Below are 27,106 nucleotides of genomic sequence, written 5' to 3' on the forward strand. Positions count from 1 at the left end.
ACACACACACACACACACACACACACACACGTTGGTCTACCTATCATCATGAGGACTTTCCATAGACATAATTACTTTTATACTGTATAAACTATATATTATATCCCCTGACCCTACCCCTAAACCTAACTCTCACAGAAAACTTGCATTTTTACATTTTCAATAAAACATTGTTTAGTATGATTTTCAAGTGATTTAAATTATGGGGACACTAGAAATGTCCTCATAAATCACATTTATAGCATAATAACCTTGTAATTGCCAGTTTGTAACTTAAAATGTTTTCCTCTTAAATCATATAAACACACACACACAAACTTTAATAAAAGGAAGTTGCCTTGTAATGTTATATCATTGTTAATGTTGTATATATTTATGCCTAGCATTATTTTTAATGCCTTAATACATTTATTTTAATGTTATTAAATTTTAAATAATTGTACTCAAATTAAAAAAAAAAGCTAATTTCTTTGTTCACAATGATGTCTCACTGGCCCATTTTAACCAAAAAGTGGCCCATTTTGTGGCCCATCTCTTTACATTAACCGAAAACAGCATTTGAAATAAAGACATATTTAGCCCAAGTAAATTCAATACACGCATTTGATATGTTATTCAGTGGCTTTATTTGAGTGTAAAAACCTGAACATGAATTACATTTTTAGGTTCATGAATTTTTCATTTCAGTTGCACATATTGAGTTATGAAACACATATTTTATTAAACATAGTTAATGAATTTAGAGTAAAAAAATAATTTCCTTTATTTCTGATATGTTAAGGTCACTTGTATAACAGCATAGTTACCTGAATTTTCCAGCATATAGTTTTAAGGGGGAAAAAATATACCTAGCTAAATGTAATTAAAAGTAAACTCACCATCAATATGGGCAGCATTATATGAAAATGTGTCTCTAGTACTCCTTGACCTTTAGAAAACACTTACAGTATAGTCTGTACAATACAGTTTGTGTTATATACTTCAATTTCAAGATGGAATTACCAAAACATTGATCTTAATGTTAAGTGCAACACAATGGGACTCTTGGCCATTCATACACAATCATGACTGTTGTCTTTTGATGTGACCTTTTCAAGCCAATCCATTGACAATCATTTTGAGGCTTTGACTAACAAGGAAAAGCCATCCAGTGCAAAAACACAATTGAAACCCTCTTAGGCCTATATCTGAAGATAATCAATGTATGAATCATCGGTTTATCTGTAAAGGCCCTGGAATCATCTGTCCAGTATTGAGTCCAAGTCACAATCTCACACAGAAATCACCAGTTCATCAAAGGAAGAAGTTAACATATTTCCCCCATGTCAATGTTCATTGTTCCCATCACCTTATGGGTCAATGTTAGTATGTTAAGCAAAAAGTTAGCAAATGACAAAACTACATAAACCTCACCAGAACAAGGTCAACAAGCAAAAGTTCCTCTTACTTCAGGAGCCATTCCTCTGAACACACGATAAGGCACTTAAAACATTTGATTGATTCACTGTTCTTCAATGCATTGGGACTCCAGCATTTACTGCAGTAATAAATAAATGTGAGTTAAGTTAATCAAACAAATTCATGATGAATGACATTAGCCTAAAAGAAATGATCATTCAGCGAGCATAGGATACTGACAGGTAAGATGGTCAGAATTTAAAGAGATTTATATTCACATACTCCTAACTGACTATTCAGCATTTCTTCTCTATAATTGAAGGAGAATATAGAGTGAAATCACTGCAGTTTGGTGACCACAATCTAGTATTTGATGTGACCTCTACTCCTCTGCTTTATTCCCTTCAAATGATCGACAATCCATGTTCTATGTTCTTCTCAGCAGGAGAATGACTATGAGAGGTAGGCTTTTAGATATCAGTAACAATCATTGTTCTATTTTTCAGCTCTGTTTGAAAATGAAAACCAGCATCTGAATCACTGCATAGTGAGCTGATAAAATTACATCCATGTAAATATGAGCTGATGTTAGAACACGCCGGAGGACGCCACAGGACATTATGTAAAACGGAGGACTTGGCACCATCTAGTGGTGGGAAAAAGAAGGGCAGGAGTACCACTGCCAGTGACAGATCACACAGAATTGGAGTTCTTAAAAATACTAGTCACTTAAGAAAAACTAGATATGGTCAAGGGAAAAATAATAAACAGAAGCTACAGAATAGGAGGGAGAGGTAAGGCACCAGCAGATGGAGTTGGCAGCACTGAGTGATTAAAGTACCAACTTGTGGAAGGACAGTGATTGTCTATTGTGATAGACTAAAGACCTAGAGGTTACAATGAACTGTTAAGCAGTGTTTCTAAAATGACACATTAAAAATGACTAAGAAATGGATAAGACTAATTTCAATGCACTAAAAAACATTAAAAAAAAAAAAAACTAAATGTTAAAGTGGTTGTTTAGCCAAAAGTGAAAATTCTGTCATCAGTGGCCATTTTGCCTAGCATCTCCTTTTCCACAGAAGAAAAAAGTCATATGGTTGAGGGTGAGTTACAGTTGACAGAATTTTCATTTTTGGGTGAACTATTCTTTCAATTTACTGCAATGGACTGCATGATGGTGTTAGATCTTATCTATGCAGCCTGGAAGGCACTATGAAACTTAAGCAGAAATACAGCGGAATGGTCAATAAACTGCTGGGTGCTGGTCAGAGCTGCCCATATTAAATGCCCTTTCTATCTCAAGGGCAAGTGAAAGGTGTAGAGAAGCACTGCTATGTTCTCTCTTCAAAGAACCACTTTTGGTAGGCAGAGTCTGAGCAGGGTCGGAGAGCGGGGCCAGGGCTGCCGGTGTCAGTCTTGTCCACTGCCTCAACACACTGCTGAGTCTGAATGTGATAGAAAGTACCATCCTGACAATGTAAAGGTTAGGAAAGGTTACATATTATAATATAAAAATAATTGTACAACAGCATCTTTTTTCCTGAAAATACAATGTCACAATGCAAAAAATCTTAATAATCCAAAATGCAGGTGGGTAATTCTAACAAAACCTGTTAAGAAAAGGCCCTGGTCGTATTTAAACCCAAATCAAAATTTTTTTTTTTTTCAATTGTGACATTTGAAATTCTTATCAGAATTTTTAAATACATTTGAACCCCCACCTCTCATTAACGTAACGAGTTTGGACATTTTACTTTTACAATTTTCATTGCTTTCAATGATGATTCTCTTTACAACAGCACAGTTGTTATTTTATCATATAATTAAAAAATAAAAATAAATGTATTATTATTAAAATCAGTGCAAATGAAAGGCAGTACCAAGGAAGAGCTATTATGATATACTTCACAATGTAAATAATATATTGTATAATTTTTTTTCATAATGATATACAGTATATATATATATATATATATATATATATATATATATATATATATATATATATATATATATATATATATATATATATATATATATATATTGTATTGCTGCAATGAGAACTGGGAGATAAAATGTGCGTAACTGTAATGAAAATGATGTCACAGTTTAAAAAATCTTAATAAAATTAAACAAACTTTATTCTCACAGTATATTGCATATTTATTACTGATATAGGGTGCACTCAGTACATTTTTGCTCATGTCATCTTGGACTTTGACAACTAGTGGTGTGGATGCAGCATTATTCAAAATAAAAATAAAGTGTCTACTTACAGATGCAGTTACAGAGAGGGTTGCCACCCATCTCGTAAAATATGGAATCGTCCATATTTAAAGATAAAAAGATGTGGGGTCCTTGGTAGCTCAGTGAGTAAAGACACTGAAAACCACCCCTGGAGTCACAAGTTCGACTCCAGGGCATGCTGAGTGACTCCAACTGAGTCTCCTAAGTAACCAAATTGGCTCGGTTGCTAGGGAGGGTAGAGTCACATGGGATAACCTCCTCGTGGTCGCTATAATGTGGTTCGCTCTCGGTGGGGCAAGTGGTGAGTAGTGCGTGGCCTGAAGCCTCCACACATGCTATGTCTCCGGGGTAACGCGCTCAACAAGCCACGTGATAAAATGCGCGGATTAATGGTCTCAGACGTGGAGGCAACTGAGATTCATCCTCTGACACCCAGATTGAGGCGAGTCACTACAACACCACGAGGACTTAAGAGCACATTGGGAATTGGCCATTTCAAATAGGGGGGGGAGGAAGGGAAGAAAAGAGATAAAATTATGAGACCCATATTTAATCAATACGGGATGCAATTTGTCCCGTATTTAAGCTGGTCAGATGGCGTCATGGTGAAATCCTTCCATATCGCTAACTTAACATTGATATAAGTTGGAAAATGTGCCTATGGTGGGTAGGGACCGTCTGAAAAAAGTCCACAAATGGTGTTAAAACTGTGGATTTTTTAAATGTATATATATATATAAATGTTCAATAAGATCAAACAATGTATGAATACAATCATAAAGACAAAGGTGAAGAAAGAATAGTATAAACCAACCAAAATGTATACATAAATAAGATAAAGGAGACAAATACTCGAAAAGATAAAATTAAATATATTTTTAACATATAAAAGATGTATTTATTTATTTATAAGTCAGGGTTCAAGAAAGTACTCATTTCAGCATTTAAGAAAGGTGTGAAGTGGACCAAGGAAGGGACGGAAACAGATGTCAGCTTAAGGGGTAAGCTTTATTATTAGTTTACAACTATTCTGTGCTTCGTGTCAGGCTCTCTCCCCATGCTCTGTGGCTGCTGGCTTTTTATCCGCTCTCCTCACGCTACTGCAATTAGAGACAGGTGTTAGACATAATTTAGCTCAGGTGTGGGCGCCCTTACCGCTTTTCTCTCCCGGACGGGCGCTTGACCACGCCCCTGCTGCCACATACCCCCACCGCCCGACTCAGGCCGGGGTGTCATCCGGCCTGCCTACCACTCCCCCCCCATTTCTGGAGAGGAAGTCAGCGGCAGCCATCTGCACCCCCGGTCTGTGGACCACCTTGAACTTATCCGATCCATGAGTCGCTGAAACGTGGCCGGGGCCCCAAACAAACCGAAAGGAAGCGTCACAAATTGGTGTAATCCAAACGGCGTAGTGAAGGCTGTTTTCTCACGGGACATTGGTGTCAAGGGGATCTGCCAATAACCCTTTTTTAAATCCAAGGTCGAATAAAATCGAGCAGTACCTAACCGATCGAGTAGTTCATCAACACGGGGCATTGGGTACGCGTCAAATTTAGACACCGCGTTGACTTTTCTATAATCCACACAGAATCGAACAGACCCATCACTCTTGGGAACAAGAACAACCGGGCTGGACCAATCACTGTGGGATTCCTCTATTACGCCCATATCAAGCATTGCATCTAATTCCTCCCGTACTATTTTCTTTTTATGTTCGGGTAAGCGATAGAGCGACAACGCACCACAGCGCCCGGCTTCGGTCTCGATGTGGTGCTGTATGATGTCTGTACGGCCCGGTAGAGGGGAAAACACATCCGCAAATTCCTTTTGTAATCCAGAAACCTCTGTGAGTTGCTGCGGTGAGAGTTGGTCTCCACAAGTAACTGGAGTGTTAAGATTGTAGTTTTTGTTTACCTCCGGTCCGAGCTCCGCACTCTCCGGAACTACCGTGGCCAACGTCACAGAGGCCGCCTCCTCTCTCCATAATTTCAGGAGGTTGAGGTGATAAATTTGACGTGCGCCCCCTCTATCGGTACGTTTAACTTCATAATCGAGATCCCCTACCCGTCGTGTGACCTCAAAGGGTCCTTGCCACTTGGCGAGTAATTTAGAGCTCGATGTTGGGAGTAATACGAGTACCTTATCTCCGGTGCAAATTCCGTAGCCGAGCACCCCTGTCATACAGCCGGCGTTGGCGTTCTTGAGCTTGGAGCAAATTCTCCTGTGTTAATCGCCGCAGTGTGTGGAGTTTTGCTCTAAGATCGAGAACGAACAGAATTTCATTTTTGCTATTAGAAGGTCCCTCCTCCCACGCTCGCGGATGACGTCAAGGACACCGCTGGGCGTCACCCTTACAGTAGCTCAAGCGGGGAGAACCCTGTGGAGGCTTGTGGGACCTCTCGTACCGCAAACAACAGGGGTCTAGCCACTTATCCCAATTTCTAAGCGTCATCGGTGTGCGAATTTACTGAATCATGTTCTTGAGCGTTTTATTAAATCGCTCCACTAGGCCATCAGTCTGCGGGTGGTAAGCGCTAGTGCTGAATCGATTTAATGCCCAAGAGCTCGTAAAGTTCGCGAAGTGTTACGTGACATAAAAGTCGTGCCTTGATCGGTGAGGATTTCTTTCGGAATCCCCACCGGAGATTATCTTGAAGAGTGCCCCTGCAACACTACGTGCTGAGATGTTGCTCAGAGGCACTGCTTCCGGATATCGCGTCGCGTAATCCACTAGGACTAACACGGCGATGTCCGCGTGCTGACCGTTCTAATGGCCCGGCGAGGTCCATCCCAATTCTTTCGAAGGGGACCTCGATTAATGGTAGAGGGCGCAATGGCGCTTTTGGGGTGGCCGGTGGGTTTACCAGCTGACATTCACGGCACGCCGCACACCACCTCGCGGACGTCACCGCCAATGCCCGGCCAATAGAAGCGGGCTATTAGGCGGAGAAGTGTTTTCCGTTCCCCTAGGTGACCGGCCATAGGATTATAGTGAGCGCCTGGAAGACCATTTCCGGTGGCTCCGTGGAACCAACAATTGCGTTACTTCCTCCTTTGTTTGAGCGTCCTGCGTCACTCTATATAACCGATCTCTAATCATGGCAAAATATGGGTATGAAATGGCGATGCTCGGCGGAGCTGTTGACCATCAATTACTCTCACTTGGTCAAGAGCATGTTTGAGGGATTAGATCCCGCGACTGCTCAGAGGAAAGTCCCCCTCAGGGAATTCCCTGAGAGGAGGGGCTGCCACCTCGCTCCTTCCCTCGTCATTCAGAGCAGCCGAGGGCGGCCCGGCTCCGCCTCCCCTGCCAAAGCATCGCACACCGCACACCTCTTTATGCAGGACCCATCCGCACAAATACCCTCTAAAATATCTTTAAAATTCGCCAATCGGTACCCAAGATTAGCGGATGGGTGAGTGAGGGACTAACAGCTGCCTCCACACTATGGTTTTTCCCCTGAATTTAATCGCCAAGGTCACCATGGGATACTTGTGAACATCCCCATGCACACACCTCACCCTCACCAGTTTAGCCACACCCAAAGCCCGGGTTGAACCAAGCGTTGGTGGATGGTGGTCTGGTTACAGCCGGTATCCAACAATGCTTGGTATGTACCCCTGGATCCTTACCGAACACGGTACGCTCCAGCCCGATCGGGGGCAGCCTGCGGGAAGTCGGAGACCCGCACCACCGTCCCTATTTCCATCAGCGGACACTGATCCGGAAGTGGTCCGGGTCTCCGCACCTCCAGCAAACCGGCCCAGGCGCCACGGCCGCACCCGTGCTGGCGGGCGCCCCCACCTGAGGAGGAGAGCGGCTGAAGGACAGGGAAGGGGTAGGCGAGTTTTCCCACGGCCGGGAAGCTGGTCTCGTGAATCCTCCGCGCCTGCGGGGGGCAGGAACGGACCCTGGGGAGAGAGCAGAACGAGAGGGAAGAGGGGAGGGGAGAAAAACAGGGGAAGACACAGGGGAAGGGGAGAGAGAGAGAGAGGGCTCATCCACCCTGGGAATCGCCGCCATGTGGTCCTCCGCCAGCCGTACGGCTTCCTCCAGCGACGCCGGGCGGTGGCACTGGACCCACTCCGCCGTTTTCCGGGGCAAGCGCTGGACAAACTGCTCCAGTACCACCCGATCGACCAGCTCCTCGACGTCGCGGTCCTCCGCAAACAGGCATCACGGAGCCGCTGGGCGAACACAAACGGGCGGTCGGATTTATCCAGTTTCAAGGCCCGGAAGAGCTGGCGACTTTCTTCCGGACTCCGACCAACCCGTTGCAGGATGGCTCTCCTCAGGTCGGTATAAGCCAGGAGGCTTGCTGCCGGAAGCTGTTGTGCCGCGAGCTGTGCTTCCCCGGACAAGAGAGGGACGAGGCGGACTGCCCACTGGTCGCGCGGCCAACCCCAAATTTCCGCCGTGCGTTCAAAGAGGTCCAGGAACGCCTCTGGATCATCTGCCGGCCCCATCTTCTGTAGCGAGGGTGGGGGCAGTGTGGCGCGGGGGTCCGGGGTCGCGGCTGCGTCTGGAGCAGCCTCCTGGCTGAGGAGGCTCCGGATGGCAAGCCGGTCTTCTGCTTGAGCCCGCATTATTTCAAAGAACCGGCGATCCTGGTCCTGTCGGAGCTCCACCAGATCCTGTTGGTGTCCCTGATGGAGAGTAGCGAGGGACTGGAGGACTTCCGCCAGCTGGGAGGACTCTATGGGGCGACTCTGCTCCATAACTTGGGAAAAAAGATGTTCCTTCTAGTCCCGGGTTTTGGCACCAGTGTGAAGTGGACCAAGGAAGGGACGGAAACAGATGTCAGCTTAAGGGGTAAGCTTTATTATTAGTTTACAACTATTCTGTGCTTCGTGTCAGGCTCTCTCCCCATGCTCTGTGGCTGCTGGCTTTTTATCCGCTCTCCTCACGCTACTGCAATTAGAGACAGGTGTTAGACATAATTTAGCTCAGGTGTGGGCGCCCTTACCGCTTTTCTCTCCCGGACGGGCGCTTGACCACGCCCCTGCTGCCACAAAAGGGTATACAATTTTTATTAATAACGCATATTAACTGTGGAGGATGTAGTTATGGGCCGTGCTCATCTCATATGAGTGGTCGTGTTTTTAAACATATGTTTAAAAATTACAGTTAATTTCTTTAGGATTAAATCTTTTTTAATGGGGAAAAATTACTGAGTGCACATTTAACAGCCATTTTCTGACGCAGAACTAAAAATGTGGTCTCTTATCATGAAATAACAGCATGGCAGCATTTTCATACATATATAAGCAGATCTTCTATTAGTGATAGTGGTGAAGGATTCTGTGTCAGAGCTGATGGCTTCTCAGAGGGTTTTTTTGTTCTCTCTCTTACTCTTAGGCCAGGAAGCTCAACCAACACCAGCATTTCATAGCACCTCTTCCCTGTTCTGTGTACTGATTCCCTAATTGTTATTTGTCACATTGCTCTTCAGGTGCTCACTGTACAGGCAAAGAGTTCACACTAAGGTTTACGTCTAAAATTTCACTGCAAGCCACACCGAAACCTCGCGACCTGTTGCCTGTGACTTTCTCAAGTAACAACTTCAACGTGGCATTTTCTTGTCCCTTTGTGTGGGTTTATTTGCTTCAAAGAACACAAGCCCTCCAAAGCATGCTTGTAAGTGTGTACAATTCTTGGCCTGCACAATTGCTAATCAATCCATGTGTTGACTGTAAGCCAAGTATCATTCCATTTGCACTTTCCTACATTCAATATACAGTATGCATACCAGGGGTCAAGTTATGTCTTTAACAGCGCTTTACACATTTTTATAGGCCAGGCTTAAAATGCAAATCTCGATTTTATACAATATTTTCCAGGGGGTCTCTGTGCCATCTCTCTCCACCAAGAGGTTCTTGGCCTGAAATAGGTTGAAGATCCATGCTGTATGCAATCTGTATGTATTGAAATGTGATCTCACCTCTCTGAACTCAAACTTCTGGTCTTCAGGCACAGCTTCCCTGGGCTTACTGCAGAGATGCATTGTAAGGAAGGTTGAGATGGGATCAGCTACAATACAGCCTGCAGGCTCCCTAGTGTTGTAACGTATCTCTTGGTGTGTAGAGTACTCAAAGAACTAACAAAAAAATATATAGCAAGAAAATGAGACAGGAGGACTACTTCAGCATCAGCAAGTACACACAGACCCTGTTTAGTCAGATATTAAAGCTGATTTCTGCACCACTTACACCACCAAACTGAATTGCAAAAATAATGACAGTTTCAAAAAGAGATTATAAATGCTTCCCCCCGACTTCCCACGCCACCCTCATCTGCCTTTGAAGCACCTGTTACTACCTTGTGTAAATAGGTGTGTGTATCTCTGCTGACCACTTGTGATTGGATCACCCGTGACAAATGTAAATACCAGGTGTAAATAGAGCTACAGGGTTCAGCTAAATCAAAACTCTCTACTGATGCAAAATCTGATCGGGTAGGGACATATCGATCAGATTTGCATCGGTGATATGCTGCAGTGTTTCATGATGCTGTCTTAATAATATATTAAAGCTGTGAGACACTATTTGATGTATGATTCTGTGGAAGCATTACAATATCTGTCTATTGTGTGCAAGTGAAAACAATTATTGGGAAAGTGCTGCTGCCTGCCTGCTGTTAAAATTCAGCAAATGTAATTTACCTGGTTATGACCCATGCCATGACATGGGTAAAGAATGACCCTGTGACCAGCAATATTACGATCATCAGGGGGGTTATAGTCAAAGCAGTAGTTGGCCCTTCCTTTATTCTTCAGCTGAAATTGAGAAGAGAAACATAAATATTGATAAAAAAAATGTCCCAAGATGAATTACAAAATTACATGTGATTTGAAAAATTGAAAATATTTTTGATTAAAATTTGGCATGAAAGAACAATTTATCCCTTAATGCAGGGGTTTTCAAACTGGGATCCGGGGACCCCCAGGGGGCCAAAAGGGGGTCAGTGGGAAAAAATAAATAAATAAAGTGTACAAATGTAGAAAAAAGAATTTGACATGAATGAATATCATTGTTTCATTCTGCATCTGAACGACTGCTTGGAAATCATGAGATTAAACTTGATTATTTTATTCTATTGACAGCCTAGTTTTTATAGATAAGTTTGCGATAAAAAAATATTTAAGATATATAACATCCTGCTTTCTCACTGGGGGTTTTAAGGCTTTGTTCTCAGTAAAGCTGCTTCGGAACAATATGTTTTGTGAAAGCGCTATACAAATACATACAATTGAATTGAACATTAAAATAAGATGATAAGAAAAATGATGCACTCTATCTTTTAGAGATAATATTTTACAGATAATAATTTAATCATATCTTTTGGATTTAGCACAATGACAATATAAAAGCCAATTATTTAATTATTTAAATTATTTGCCAACATGTTATCTTTACAATATCACACCATTTTCCTCACACAATAAAATTGGGTCTTTATACATTCAAATATAAAGCTGCTTTTATATTTTAGGAAGGGACTCACAAGGATATCATCATATTTGGGGGTCCTTGGCATTGAACATTTTGAAAACCCCTACCTTAAAAATTGTTCACCCAAAAATAAAAATTCTCTCAAATTCTCTCAAACCCTGGTGCCATCCCAGATGTGCATGACTTGTATGAAAAACAGATCAATATTTAAGTCCTTTTTCAAATGTAAATCTACACGTTCACATTCAGGTGTGGAAATAACTTTTACATTCAGCCAACTACTGGTTAGGGGTGGTCAAAGGTGGAGATTGATAGTAAAAAAAAAGACTTAAACATTGATCTGTTTCTTACCCACACCTATCATATTGCTTCTGAAGACATTGATTTAACCACTGGAATCTTATGGATTTCTTTTATGTTTCAATTATGTCATCTGTGGACCTTCTGAGTTTCAGTCACCATTCACTTGCATTATATGGACCCACAGAGCTTAGATATTATTCTAAAAATCTTCATTTGTGATGGCATGAGGGCGAGTAAATGATGGGAGAATTTTCATTTTTGGGTGTATTTTCACATATTTAAAACACCACTACTCTTTTGCATGCTTTAAAATCTAAAATTAACAAACATTAATAAAGTAGCAGCTACTCTCTGATTGCATGCAAAAATTAACCGCTTTGGAGATTGGCACATTTCCTATTTCCATGGTAACAGTTACTTCTCTGAATGGTGGGTCTTGTTTCAGAATTGTGGGTAGTGTAGTACTTCACCCGGAATTTATCAATGCAATGCCATTCTTTTTGAAAAGTTGAAATCACACTGATATAAGGTTTCTACAAAAGCATATGCCATCTTTTAACAACCTCTGTCTTGAAATGTTTACACAATATTACTAGGCCCACATGGAAACTGTGCCAGAAGAAAGCTCCACAGATTTCCACAAAATTCAAACGCCTGTATATTCACAAATGTTCTACACATCCACCCCCCTGTGCATGCTGCTAATTTGCTAATGCTTTTAGGTACCAATAAAGTGTTGTGCTCTCAGTCTCAACTCGTATTCAAATTAATTCTGCAGATTTCACTCCCAAACTCAACGCAGATAATGGCAAAAAAAAAAAAAAAAAAGATTCACAGATTTCATCTGCTTTATCGCTTAAAATTATTTTTAGCTATGGACATTATGAATGGTATGAATTTTATTTCCAGAACCATACTGTTTGGCTCCATAACAATATGTATGTAAATAAGATAAGAAGCTTATCTTTTCTCACCATCCCATACATGCCTGGCCTGTCTTCCGGGACTTGAATGTCAGGGTAGATGTTGTCCAAGTACCATTTAAAGTCCTTACAGCCAAGACGCATTCTGAGTTTCCGTCTGTCTGTCACATCGCCATATGCCTCCTGGAAACAAGGGTTAAATGTTGAGTCCCACTGGAGATACTTATTAAATGTCTTTTCATGTATAACACATTCAAATTACTTCATGAGCCAATTAACCTCATCGTAAAAAGTATGTTACAAAAGAAATAGCTCATCAAGCCCCATGCATGCCTTAACCCATGTCCATAGCACAAAGTTTATTACACAAGTTTAATACTTGAGGGTTAAGGAATTGAAGAAACCAATAAACCTAAGTATGAGCAATATTAAATGGGATGGTTATCAAGCACCATTAACAGAAATAACATGAACAGATGAAACAAAGAAAAAGCCATGAAAATGCTTTACAAAAAGCTCTATCTTCAAACCACATCTACCGTTTTCACAGAAAACCCAAACATCATCAGTCAAACATTGCTTTCCCTTTTGTTTTTGAAGCATTTGGATGCATTAACCCAGATACGGTACACCACAAAGTGCTACAAATTTTGCAACATCCTGTCACAACAATGCTGTCACTCTACATCCCAAACAAGACTGATCAAGGCCAAGATTCTGATTATGTCTGTGGGTATGTTACAGTATCCCCTCATAACTGCCCCTTTCAGGCAAGAATTACTGGTGCGTGATGGCCCAGAGATATAATTACTTGTTTCATATTGGTCCATTTCTCCACCAAAACCAATCGTATCACTTCAGAAGACATGGATTAAACCCCTAGATTATCTTTAGGCTACCTGTAAGACCCTTTTTGGATCGCAAGGTAAAAGAGAGAGCGATCTACATTCAAATGAATGTGTATTAGTATTAAGGTTGTCAAACCTGATCCACACTGGCATGGCTGGTGTTTACCCGAAGAGAAAAAAAGTCTTATCAGCTGGCATCACATCAGATAGATTTCGAGTTGGAGTGCAAACCTGGCAGCATCTCCAAGGTTCAGAGACAGAAGGGTTACCCAATCTGTCGCTGAGAGTACCTCTCCCTTTAACTACTGGGCTCGGTGGGGGTGCCGCCACAAGGGCAGCTGGATGACAAACATGCAGACTGAGAGAGGTGCAACTTCTCACTGTAGTAACTTCACACTGAGCAGAGAGGAGTTGCGTGTGTGTCTGTGTGTGTGTGTCTGATACATTTACTTATTTAGATTTGTGATCTTTTTAAGTTTTCCATTGTGTAAGCCTGCATCATGTTGTTTGGCTCCATTTTTAAAGCTTTGGAGTAAACTAGAGCATTCCAAGAAAATAAAATGTTCTTCCACCATGTGTGTAATAACATACTAATATGTAATGTATTATTCAGATAAAGAAAAATCTAATATATTACTAAAAACTACATTTGGGGCAGTTCTATTAAATTCTTTACATTTCGTTCCATTTTAATTCTGCTTCTTTAAATTCTCCTGTCTGCATCCTGTTTGCAACCTAAATTCAAATTTAATTCAAAACTATAACTATAAATTGGAGTTTAAAAAGCATTCTAAATACAAATCAGAATGCTGCACACATCCCTAGTGTACATATCCTAGAAAATTTGCATATCCTCTTTCACAAAGTCAACATGATTGGTCTTGAGTCTATTTACAATGTGGCAAAGCTACACACACACTGTCACATTGCTGATTAACTTTGTGATAAACGTACTCTTGGAAAATTAGCAGATAAGCAAACAAAAGCAAGCTAGGCAACAGACTGTACAAGTAGGCGTACCAGACGTGCAAGGGGGTTGCGATGGTAATACATGTCTTTGTATATATCCATCCAGACTTCTGCTGCCCGCACGCTGTTGGCCAAGGCCTTGCTTCTCGAGTATGGCGCTTTCTTCGGGAAGATGTGACCCACATGCGAGCAAGGGTGGATCTCCAGACTCCCTCCACACTGCCAGATCTGAAAAACAACACCACCACAGGATAGAGATTAGCCATACGCAGGCCCACAGAAAGAACCACAAATTTCCGCAGAACTGGAACACCCACCATTCTTAAAGATCTACACATTAAGTTCCTCTTGCTTGTTTGTTTATTAAAGGGATAGTTCACCCAAAAATGAAAATTCTCTCATAATATATTAGCTATTATATATAATTATATATAAATATATAGCTATTATATATAATTAGAGCAGAGCTGAATTATTTTTCTAAAAATCTTTGTTTGTGGTCTGCAGAAGAAAGACAGTCATGAACATCTGGTAAGGCATGAGGGTGAGAAAATTATGAGAGAATATTCATTTTTGGTTGAACTATACCTTTAAATATTTTGGCTAATATGATTATGTTTTCAGCTACCAATATGATTGTAGTACTCCATTTAAAAATGTTACCATCATATTTAAAGCAATTTCACAAGATTTTCTTCAAAAATCTATGCAGAAAATAAAAAAAATAGTCAAAAGATTCCACCTGGGCCTGGCCATACATAATAGGTCATAATGATCCAGAGAACGTTTTGGGTTATTTAAATGTAACCCCTGTTCCCTGATAAAAGCAGAACGAGATGCTGCTTTGTGATCACTTTGGGAACGTCTTTAGGAGTGATCGGCTGTGAATATGTGTGCAACACGTCAATGAAATTGACTAGAATTTATAGCTTCTGCTGGTGACATCATTGGATGCACCTGTCGCAGGGCTATAAATGGATGCGCCACAGGTGCATTGTCAGGTATTTTTTCTGAAGAGCAGTCTTGGGGCATCCTCAGTGCGGCAATGAAGTGCAGCATCTTGTTCGAGGTCTCAGACATGAGCTTGTGATGTTGACTCAAGGACATAAGAGCCCGGAGTGGCATGAATATCCAAACTATAGAATCTTATGAATGTATGCGGAGAGGACCAGCCCGCCGCATTACAAACATGTTGCAGAGGGACACCAAGGCTTTAGAGGAGGCCCCCTCTGGTAGAGTGAGCCCTCATACCTACTGGCGAAGCTTGACCACACGCCTCGTAGGCCAGGGCAATAGTATCCCTCACCCAATGCAACATTTTCTGCTTGGTGGTGGCCACCCCTTGTTGCGGCCACCATGGCAAACGAATAGTTGCCCTGACTCACGCCACTGGCTAGTGCGGTGGGCATAAGGCTTCGAGAGTGACTGGATGTACAGTTGAGGAGGAACCTTAGGCAGGTAGTCAGGATGAGGGTGCAATATTGCTTTTAGCCATTGGGCAAAATCTAAGCAGGCTGGCAAGACAGACAGAGCCTGCAGATCCCAAATTCTTTTTAGAGAAGTAATTGCCATAAGAAAAAACTATCTTGAGAGTACAATGAAGACATCCTGGTCACGTAAACCCTGTGAGTGGCGGGGCATGTGCCTGCTGATAATTTTCCAGCAGAAAGTCAGAACTGAAGCAATTTGGCAGTTAACTGGATTTGTACTGTGTGCACTGCACCATCCTTCAAAGACACCCCATTTATTGGCATAACTTCTAGTAGAGGGAGCCTTAGCGCTCAGAATGGTCTCGATTACTTCAGGTGAAAGCCCAGTGTCCCTCAGTTGTTACCCTTCAGGTTCCACAGTTCGGGCCAGGGATGAGGTATCATACCCTGCGCCTGTGACAGAAGGTCCCTCCTGTCCGGAATCGCCGAGGTGAGCCATCAAGGAGAGACATTATCTCCAAAAACAATACCCTGTTCGGCCAACGCTGTGCTATCAGTAAGAAGCAGGACCCTTGCTGGCGAACTCTGGCCAGGACTTCTGGGAGCAGAGAAACAGGAGGAAACGCATATAGGTGCATTCTGGGCCATGTATGTACCATCACTTCCAGACCCAGGGGGGCTGGGTGACTCAGAGATAAGTAGAGGGGACATTGCGCTGTCTGTTGGGAGGCGAAGAGGTTCACTTCTGCTCTGTAAAATCTCAACCAGATTTGATCCACTACCTCAGGGTGGAGTTTCCACTCCCCTGTCGGTATTTTCTGTCTGGACAGTAAATCTGCTCCCATTCAGGCATCTGGGGATACAAGCTGCTCTGATTAACAGGAGCTTGCCCTGGGCCCAAAGGAGAACCTGCCTTGCCAGTCTGTTCAGCTGGCATGAACGTAGACCTCCTTGATGGTTTATGTAAGAGACTATCGCTGTGTTGTCCACCCGCACCATGACATGGCAGCCTCTGGAGGAAGTATTTCAGGGCCAGTGCTGCATCTTTGCATTCCGTGAATGTGCGGGTTGATAAGACTAGACTGAATGGAAGAACCCGATATTGGAAAGCTTCGCCCCCGAAAGGGAACCTCAGGAACTTCCTGTGCCATGGCAGACTTTCTATATGAAAGTACGCGTCCATGAGATTGATCGTGACCAACCAATCGCGCCGTTGGATTTGAGACACGGCCGCCTTGATGGTTAGCATCTTGAACTTGAAAGCCCACCGAGCTATTCAAGCCTCGAAGGTCTAAAATCGGATGCAACCCCCGATCCTTCTTGGGAACCAGGAAGTATCTGCTGTAGAAACCTGACTCTCTCTCTGGAAGGGGAAAATGTTTTTGCCCGAAGGCTTCCTCGTGGATTTTTGCCTCCTGGAACCTGGTGATAACTACATTCATAGCGTCACCAAATAAGCCAGAAGGTGAAACCAGGGCATCGAGAAGGATGCCTGACAGGTTGAGCCACAAGTGTCTCTCCGTGCTGATTAAAGCAGACATAGACCGGCCAATGGCGTGAGCCGTCTGCTTGGTCGTGCGGAGAGACAGATCCGTGGCTCGACGAAGCTCTGGGAAAGCCTCTTCGTCAACCGTGGTTCCCGCACTCAGGTCCTTCAACAGATCAGCCTGGTATGCCTGTAACACTGTCATAGTGTGCAGGGCAGCACCAGCCTGACCTGCGGCATGATAAGCCTTCCCCACAAGCATGGAGGTGGTCCTGCACGGCTTTGTGGGAAGAATAGTGATGAAGGCGAGCCAGGCGAGAGATAACCCGCAAGTGACTCTTCTACCGGCGGCATCACTGAATACCCCGTGCCTCGGCACCCAAGATTATGTCAACGTCGAGGGCATGAAGACACGGGACGTATAAGGTTTCCTCCATGAACGAGAGAGCTCGTTATGGAGGTCATCAAAGGAAGGAAGGGACTGATATAGTGTTCCCTTACTTTTTTTTTTTTTTTTTTTTGGCCACCAGACAGAAAACTCTCTTCTAGTTTGGAGCATTTGGGAGTCTCTTGTTCACATGGCCAGTCTAACTGTAGTCTGGCCACAGCCCGAGTAACCACCCGAGTAATTCCTCAGCCGCTTTATTATTGTGCATGGAATGTTCAGAGGTTCAGCGTCCCCCTCGTGAACCGAAGCAGTGCCGTAGCATGCTTCAGGCTTACGAGAAGGATCAGCTGGATCTGGGGAGAGAGCGAGCGATAGGGACAGACCCGTCTCTCGCTCCTCAGCAAGATCTATGCGAGAGCCCCACGATGAAAGAGTGGGCACTGGCTCTTGGAAGTAAGCGAGACGAGTGCGAAGCATTTTGACTGTAAACAGATCGCAATGCTCACACCCACCCCGCCCCAACACAAGAGCAGCATGCTCTTCCCCAAACACTCAAAACAAAACTGGTGTGTGTCTGTTTCAGCCATAGTGCGTAAACATGGGAACACACACCGCTTGCTTTGTTTATCAGTCATACTTTTTCTTCTTTTTTTTTTAAAGAAAGAGAAAGAGAAAGGTTTCTGCGCACTGCCTAACAATTCTAACTCCTAACAGAGGAAAGTAGAAAGTTCTGACAGTCAAGAAGCACAACATACACAATGATCTGAAGACAAAAGATATAACGATGCACCTGTGGCGCATCTATTTAGAGCCCTGCTACAGGTGCATCCGATGATGTCACCAGCAGAGGCTATAAATTCTAGTCAATTTCATTGATGTGTTGCACACATATTCACAGCCGGTCACTCCTAAAGACTTTCCCAAAGCTAAATCAGCGCAGCATCAAAGTATAGCTTTTTGATAGGGAACAAATAATGCTACTGGATCTACAGCACTTTGCCAAAGGAAATTATGTTTAACCGGAGTTGCGAGTTTGCAGTCTGAATTGAACGTGACATAAAAGACTATATACAAAGACAGAAGACAATACATTGACAAAACATCTTTCTATTGCGTTGCCTTTGCTGGCTGCTTGCAAAAACAATCAGCAAGATCAGTGTAGTCTGATTCAAGAACAGAAGACTCTTCAGAGCTGGCTCTATAAATTAATCTGTCAAAAAGACTCACAAACTCACATTTGAATCATTGTAACAAATTACTTGTGTAATGTTTATATGGCAATATGTATTGAAAGATATTGACAAAACATATTTGTTGTATTGTTTTAGTTGTATTATGAACAAAATCATAAAAACCTTGGAGCAATTATTGGGGGGTAATCTGCTTTGCATTGCATAAGATTACTGTGAATTGCAAACGCAGCAGTCTACTTTTCAAGCGGTTCCTTCGTTGAAAACGGTTTAAAAGACTTACAAGGCACTGAGAACACAATGAACCATTGGTCTCTATGTAACCATGTTGGCATTCTTGAAGGGATGTGAACTGAGTAATAAGAGGAATTATGAGTAAGTAAATGCAGCATAAACATAGAGTGAAGGTCGGTTTAGTCACCATGCCGGCTCGCAGACACTTAATAAAGGCTCTGACTGACCCCCTAACATTGCATGACTCATCACACATTTTTCAAACAGAGATACTGACCATATGTCAAAAACATGCCCATGGGCTTTCTCCCAACAGGAAAATGCCACAGAAAGTGAAGAACAATTTCTCAAAACACACTTACTCTGAATGAAAACTCCAGGTTCTCTCCACCCCAAACCTCCATTCCTGTGTCATATGTGCCCAGGTAATGGAAGTACTTCTTATTGACTGCAAATAAACCACCAGCCATTGTAGGAGACCTGTTTCAAAACAAGACAGATTTGTTTGTATGATATACGGCTTGGAAAGACTTAAAAGGATAGTTCACCCAAACATTCTCATATCATTTACTCATCCTCATGGCATCCCAGATGACTTACTTTCTTCTGCAGAACACAAATGAAGATTTTTAAAAGAATATCTTGGCTCTTTAGGTCCATGAAGTAATTTGATAAGTGTGGGTGAGAAACAGATCAATATTTAAGACAATTTTGCTAGACATTATTCTCCCTGCCCAGTAGGGTGCAATGTACACTTTCACATTTTTGTAAATATCTGATTATATCTTTTCATGTGACAACACTGAAGAAATGACACTTTGCTACAATGTAGTGAGTGTACAGCTTGTATAACAGTGTAAATATGCTGTCCCCTCAAAATATCTCAACAACAGCCATTAATGTCTAAACCGCTGACAACAAAAGTGAGTACATCCCTCAGTGAAAATGTCCAAATTGGGCCCAATTAGCCATTTTCCATCCCCGGTGTCATGTGACTCGTAAGTGTTACAAGGTCTCAGGTGTGAATGGGGAGCAGGTGTGTTAAATTTGGTGTCATCGCTCACACTCCCTCAAACTGGTCACTGGAAGTTCAACATGGCACCTCATGGCAAAGAACTCTCTGAGGATCTGAAAAAAAGAATTATTGCTCTACATAAAGATGGCCTAGGCTATAAGAAGATTGCCAAGACCCTGACACTGAGCTGCAGCACGGTGGCCAAGACCATACAGCGGTTTAACAGGACAGGTTCCACTCAGAATAGTTCTTCAGTGTTGTCACATGAAAATATCTAATCAAATATTTACAAAAATGTGAGGGGTGTACTCACTTTTGTGCGATACTGTATATGAAGAATGTGAATCACCAAAAACACAAGAAGGAGAATGGAAAGTGAAAGTGAAAGTGGAGATTGACTGAGCAGACAGAATTTAGAGTAAAAAGGACCAAGTAAATATTGATCTGTTTCTGGAGTACTTTTATGTTGCATTTGGGATTATATTTGCATTTATGTTGCAAATTTTGGAGCCTAAAAATGTTGGTACCCATTCAATTGCATTTTATAGATGTAAAGAGCCGAAATATTATTATAAAAATCTTCACTTGAGTTCTGCAAAAGAAAGTCAGACACATCTGGTATGGCATGAGTAAATGATAAGATAATTTTCATTTTGGGGTGAACTATTTCTTAATAAAAACATGTATTCATATACAAGACAAACATATATAAGACTAAAAATGTTGGCATGAGTAAAAAACCCTTCAAATAAAGCTTTATCCCCTCCACTGAGGCGATCACATGCACTCTCTTATCCCAGGAGATCCCACTAACTCGGCTCTCTGAATGGCTCCTCCATAGCCCTCTGGTCCACGAATTCAGCAGAGGAATTCCCCGACCAGACCCACTACGAGTAGATGCTCCACAGGACGGGCCCCCATGTGGATTAATCCCCCTGTGTGTATTTTCCGCAGTACGGTCTCCTTGCGAGCGGACCCGCGTCTCCCTTGCACAGTCCCCGCTGCCCCCCGGTCGCCGTTTTTCCTCCCTCTCAGCAGGTAGGATCTACCACCGCGCCATTTCCACATGTGGCCTGAAATCCCATGTGATGTATTCCGCCACTCTTTACCTCCCCCCAGCCTGGGCAGGTGGTGGTCTCCGCAGGGTTTTCCCCCTGAAAGAAGGAGGAGTTGGAAAAGTACGCCTTCCCCGATGTGTGTGATAGCGTTAAGATGGCCCCAGCTGCTTTGACTCCATGCAAGAAACATAGAGAGAGAAAAGGTGCAGCTGGCGCAGCTTGCTCCCATGCTTGGCACAGCGCCTTGTTCCCCTTCTTCAGGGTGTAAAGAACCAGAGGGTTATGATGATTTTATGGGGCGTTGGGGAAGGGTACATTCAGTCTGACACGGCCTGTCACTTTGGCACACATCTGCCTGCCCGCACATGCGTCAGCAGCGCACTTACACGGTTCAGCGCATTGCGTGATTAAATATGGACTCCTAGTGTCGCTTCCTCGACACAACGTCAAAGTGAGCGACAGACGGGGAAAGTCCAGGTTACTATTGTAACCGCCGTTCCCTGATAGAGGGAACGAGACTTTGTGTCCTCCTTGCCACAACGCTGAACTGAACCACTGTTATGGCCGAACCTCATTCTCGGCTCCTCAGGGCAAAATCCTGAATGTACAGACGCATTTCCCTCCCTTTATGCCCGTATGTCCGGGGCGGGACATGCAAATACTGTCTGCCAGTCTCTCATTGGCCTTTTCTCAAGTTCAGAGATGCGCAAGGAGCGACACTAGGGGTCTCCTTGCGCATCTCTCAACAAAACATCTTGTTCCCTCCATCAGGGAACGGAGGTTACATTAGTAACCTAGACGTTAAAATTGCTACATTGTTGCTTTACATTCTTCTTGGCTTGCTTCACTTTCACACGGCAACGAACCTAAACTGTGTTAATAAAAGTAACTTAAGAGCAAACTGTCCTCTCAATGGTCAGAATGTTTGTGCGCTTCTGGAATACATCAATATACTGGTTACAATTATACAGACATAACCAGGGACTAAAACAGTTCAAGGAACAAAAACGAAAATGAACAATTAATTTTTTTGCAGAAAGTAACCGAATACGGGAACAAAGTGATTTTCAATAGTAAATACGTTATTTTTAAATGCTGGTCACAGGTTATAACCAGTTAATGTTGTTCAGATTTTTCATAAAACCAAAGGGTTTATCACAGTAAACTTTTGGAACTACACCATTTCGTGTTACCCGAAAAAATCAAACGTGTGCTTCGATCCTGAAGGAAACTGCTGCATCACACATTTCTTAATTTCACATTGTGGATGTCGCATTCTCTGAATGGAGACCATTTTAGCAACTATGTATAATTACTACAAATTCTGTTCATTCACGGCTAATCCGGATACAAGGAAAACATTTTTTAATAAGAATCAGAATGAGCTATATTGCCAAAAATTCTCACATACACAAGGAATGTTTTTTTGGTGATAGGAGAAACAAGTGCACACAGAACATTGCAGTGAGACACAGAATATAAAACAAGGTAAGAGTATAAATATACATACAAATAATAGGACATAAAACAGAATGGCGTATGTACATATGCAAGTGGTAATATATGTGCAAGGTAGGGGTATGTACATTTATTTAATTAAATATGTGAATTTACATATGTACTAGAGATATGCATTTACTTTATTTCACTATGGGGGAGTCCTGAAGCAGTTTAATTGTTCATGAGGAAAATGGCCTGAGGGTAAAAACTGTTCTTGTGCCTTGACGTCCTGGCGCTTATTGCTCTGTAGCGCTGGCTAGAGGGCAACAGTTCAAAGAGAGAATGGGCAGGACAGGGTGGGGTGGGGTTCAGGGTGATTCTACCTGCACGTTTCTCACTCTGGAGATGTACAGGTCTTGGAGGTGGGCAGGGGGTACCAATAATCCCATCAGCAGTCCTGACTGTCCGTTGTAGTTTCCTTCTGTCTGATTTGGTGGCTGAACCAAACCAGACAGTTATAGATGTACACAGGACAGACTCAGTGATGGCTGACTAGAACTGTGGCTCCTTTGGCAGGTTGAACTTCCTGAGCTGGTGAAGAAAGTACAACCTCTGCTGAGGCTTCTTCACAATTAGAGGTAAAATGTATATTTCTTAGTTGTTTCCAAGTTTTCACTGAATTATTGGTAGATATGATGCATTAATACAGATATGCTGCTGCTTGGTTTTGACTGAGCAGAACTGAACTGGAACGAAAAACTCTGGCTGGTTGTTTTGGCACGGATCTGAGTGAGACTGCCATGATCATATATGCCTAAACAAATCGAACCAAGGGAGAAAACCACCAGGTTCTGAAAGAAATGCTCCAAATGAGCCAGGTGTGAAAATGAGTGGTCCCTAGATATGGCATGGGTCCCTCCTTCAATGGAAGTGTATGGGTTTTTTTTGCACAGTGTTTCATTGGTCAGTTGAAATCATAAGTCAGATCGCTTAGAAATGTAATAACACACCACTACTTAAAAAAGCAGCATGATTTGAGATATCATTCACGCCTGTAGTACAAACAGTATGGTACGAGTTATGTGCCTAGGTTAAATATTTATGATTAGGGGTAAGAAACCCTGGGTTAAGGGTTTGTTTGCTTGCCTTAGAAATATACTGAACAGACTATTTGGAATCAAAGCTTTTTATTATTACTGTAATGCTTTTGCAAAATTAAACATTATTTATATATACAAATTTGCCCTTAAGCTACTGATAAACAGCATTGTAATTGTGTCAACCACAAACCTAATAACATCAGTGGCAGCACTTCTGCGTTTCTGTTCATGTTCTGGGACAGAATGCCACGTGAACACCAATCGCCAATCAAATCCTCCAATCTGCGGTTCTCCAGGGTTGCCCAGGTATTGAAAGGTGTTCCAGTCAATAACGTCAATAACTGGACACACCACAGCAGAGGGCTCATCCTTTATTCTAAAGGATACAGAGCCCAAAAAAAAGGAAACAAGTATTAGACTAATTATACTAAAACTAACTGAAGTGACATCTAATTTAAGCTTAATCTTAAAAAGCAAGCAAATGTTGTTATGCAAATAGGAAATAGCCTAAAACAGAAGTCAAATAAGCCAAATGTACTTTGCGACCACCATACATAAAGTGCAAATTTAGGCATGAGAGAAAGTAATGCATGGTCGGGGTTTGTAAAGACTCTCAAGAGTCTCACCTTTGGAGTAATGGCTCTAACCAGCCCTCATGGCTCTCACAGTGGCAGTCCAGGAAGGTCAGCACTTCTCCTGTGGAGATGGATGCCCCCAGGAGCCGCGCTCTAACCAATCCCTCTCGCTTCCTCGCTCGGATCAGACGCACCTTTTTGAGATTGGCAATGTAGCGCTCAAGAGGCTCTTTTAAATGATCTGTAGGGCAGATTCATGAGGAGATTACAATTAAAGTGACAGGACATAGAAAATACTGGATAGAAATACTGTCAATTGCTATTTACGTGGGACCCAGGGCAAAACTGTCACTAAAAATAACAAAAATGCCCCAGATATTTAAAATATGTAGTAGTGAGCAGTACAGTTATCTTACATGATTCTAGGCCTATCAAATTATGAGTTTAACCCTAAATGCATGGGTATTTTGCCAAAAATTATTGTGTTCATTAGCGACCTGGCACATATATCTCAATGGATCTAGAAAATGCCCAGATAGTGTCAAATTTTAAAAACATTTTAAAGACAATCAGAAAATAATATAAATGAGTGTAAAAAAAATCTGATATATTTTGATGATTTATTTTTTAAATATCAAAGAGATGATGCAATAAATGATAGAACAGGATTCATTACTTCCATGATGAAATTTTATTAGCTGTAACTGGCAGTCAAATGCATATTGAGCTACACTTAACACATAAGCTTCACATGTATTTTCTCTGGCACTTATTGAGTTTTATAGACTCACAACTTTACATACAGTGCATCCGGAAAGTATTCACAGCACTTCACTTTTTCCACATTTGGTTATGTTACTGCCTTATTCCAAAATGGATTAAATTCCTTATTTTCCACAAAATTCTACAAACAATACCCCATAATGACAACATGAAAGAAGTTTGTTTGAAATCTTTGCAAATGTATTAAAAAGAAAAACGAAACGAAAAAAAAAAAAATCACATGTACAGAAGTATCCATTTTATGTATTACATTTTAAATGCAGTTTTAATGCATTATAGCTTTATTAAAGTTCAAATAATATGGAAGCAGCCAATCAGCTTTTTGTGAGTTAAAGATGCATTAAAGTGAATAAAAAAGTGAGAGAGGCTAGTCTTCGCCCCATTAAATATATGTTTTTGATTTTGTTTTGGCTTGTTTTCCAATATACATATCTAAAACTCCTTTAAAACAATGCACATTTACTTTAGCAGCTATACTGCAGAAGACAAGATTGTTATCTGAGAATGTTGAATATAATATTGATTATATTGATGACCAAACCGCTGGTTGGACACTAGGTGCTATGGGGTAATTTTCGATAAGCAGGGTTAAGGATAAGCCTACACAATAAAGCAAGACACATTGATTTCAAACTTTGAACTTAATTTTTTATTTATTTTAAAAACAAAAGAAGAAAAAAATTATTCTAAACAGTCAAAATAGTCTCTACAAAACTGCACAGGGGGTCCAGAGACAGCCAAAACAGTGGGGTCTGCGGGATCTTTTACCAAAATATTAAAATATTTTATAGTTTATCAATTGAAAATGAATGTTAAAAGATCATCTGTTTGTTCTGAGGCATAGTGACATCAGTCCTGTGTTGGAATATTTTTACATAAAAATTTAATATTTTTTATATTTCTTTAGATTCAGATACCCAAGTATGGGGCATAGAAGCCCTTGTGACAGTGGAGTGATGCTGAATGTGGGTTCAGGGGTGTCCCGAGAGAAAATGTAGAAAACGTTTGTATATTTTCATTAAAGTGAGAGACTAGTCTAATAACTAGTAATTTTAGTCTTTCCTAATCCATTCCAGACACCTAATTAATTTTCACAAAATTAGTACAGAAATCGATTTGTTTATTACATTTTTTATTATTAAAGGCTCGTAACATGGTGATTAATTAAGATACATTTAGAAGGAAAAATTTAGACGTTATGGTCTAAAAGGTGCTTCATGTCTACACACATGCAGGGAAAAGAGGCAACGCGTGCGTAGCAGGACAGGGCATAATTGATGCTTGTTTGTTGCTAGAGAACAATACAAGATTACAGGGCAGAAAGATCAGAGCTGTTGTCCACATCTTCACTAGAGACGATGAGAGGACAAAACCGTTGTCATGAAGTCTTGCGGTGTGGATGGAATCAATCCGCCGTAGCCTAATCGTTAGCAAGGCAGCTAGCATTAGCAAGTTCATCCAGTCTGACACTACGTTACCACTGGCGCATTGTGAGCGAAGCTTAGCACATTTTTAATATATTCCTATGAAAGCAGAGCGTAATGCTCGCAAGGTGGATCGTAGGATTGGCAGCGGTGTGGAGCAAGCTCTCTCCTAGCGCTGTGAGCGCCTTTGAGAGGATTTCTTCCGCCCCAGAGGAAACGCAGCCTGAGAAAGCCGAACTGATTGTGTATCGAAAATTCCTCAAAAGCTTATCGTGGATTTTCTTTATCGTGATACATATCGATATCGTTTTATCGCCCAGCCCTAAAATGTGTGTTGTTCAACTTCATGAAAGATGTCTTTACAACAGTTATGAAGGGCAACATCTCTCTGGCAAAGAACCTACTTCATCTGTAAATTCTCTGCCGATCGAGTATTTCATTGTCCGTGAAAATACATCATGTGTGTAAATAAATTAGTTTTGTTCCCTCCTTCACGAGATATATATATATATATATATATATAAACATTTAAATAATTAAATTAATATCATAAACATGCGACTAGTTGACTAATGGCTTAAATTGTTGACTAATGGCTTAAACGCCTACAAGTCGACTAGGAAAATCTTTGGTCGGGGGCAGCCCTAGATATTCAGACTTTTAGAGAATAGATCTTGAATATACGTATACTTTGTCTTTACTGCACTCGCAGAAGTATAACCAAGTGAAAAAAATACACTTATATACAAAATACACTTATATATTAAAATACATTCTCTTAAAGCAAGTCTAAATATCTAATATGTTGCTTCTCAAGTAAATGTATCTTGTTTTAAGTAT

The 27,106-nt window shown here is 41.7% G+C and overlaps 1 protein-coding gene across 1 annotated transcript in view; it reads right to left on the reverse strand.

Moving 5' to 3' along the window:
- Positions 1–623: 623 nt before the first annotated feature.
- galnt12 (UDP-N-acetyl-alpha-D-galactosamine:polypeptide N-acetylgalactosaminyltransferase 12) overlaps positions 624–27,106 on the reverse strand; it is a 32,431-nt gene continuing 5,948 nt past the window's right edge. Inside the window, exons 3-10 of the mRNA XM_052135140.1 lie at positions 24,111–24,300; positions 23,675–23,860; positions 19,234–19,351; positions 14,195–14,371; positions 12,378–12,509; positions 10,311–10,424; positions 9,591–9,746; positions 624–2,870 (exon numbers count right to left, since the gene is read on the reverse strand). Of these exons, the coding sequence (XP_051991100.1) occupies positions 2,733–2,870; positions 9,591–9,746; positions 10,311–10,424; positions 12,378–12,509; positions 14,195–14,371; positions 19,234–19,351; positions 23,675–23,860; positions 24,111–24,300 (1,211 nt within the window). The 3' untranslated portion in view covers positions 624–2,732. The remainder of the gene's footprint in view (positions 2,871–9,590; positions 9,747–10,310; positions 10,425–12,377; positions 12,510–14,194; positions 14,372–19,233; positions 19,352–23,674; positions 23,861–24,110; positions 24,301–27,106) is intronic.

The sequence above is a fragment of the Xyrauchen texanus genome, chromosome 10 (genome assembly GCF_025860055.1).
Source record: "Xyrauchen texanus isolate HMW12.3.18 chromosome 10, RBS_HiC_50CHRs, whole genome shotgun sequence".
In the NCBI taxonomy this organism is placed as follows: Eukaryota; Metazoa; Chordata; class Actinopteri; order Cypriniformes; family Catostomidae; genus Xyrauchen; species Xyrauchen texanus.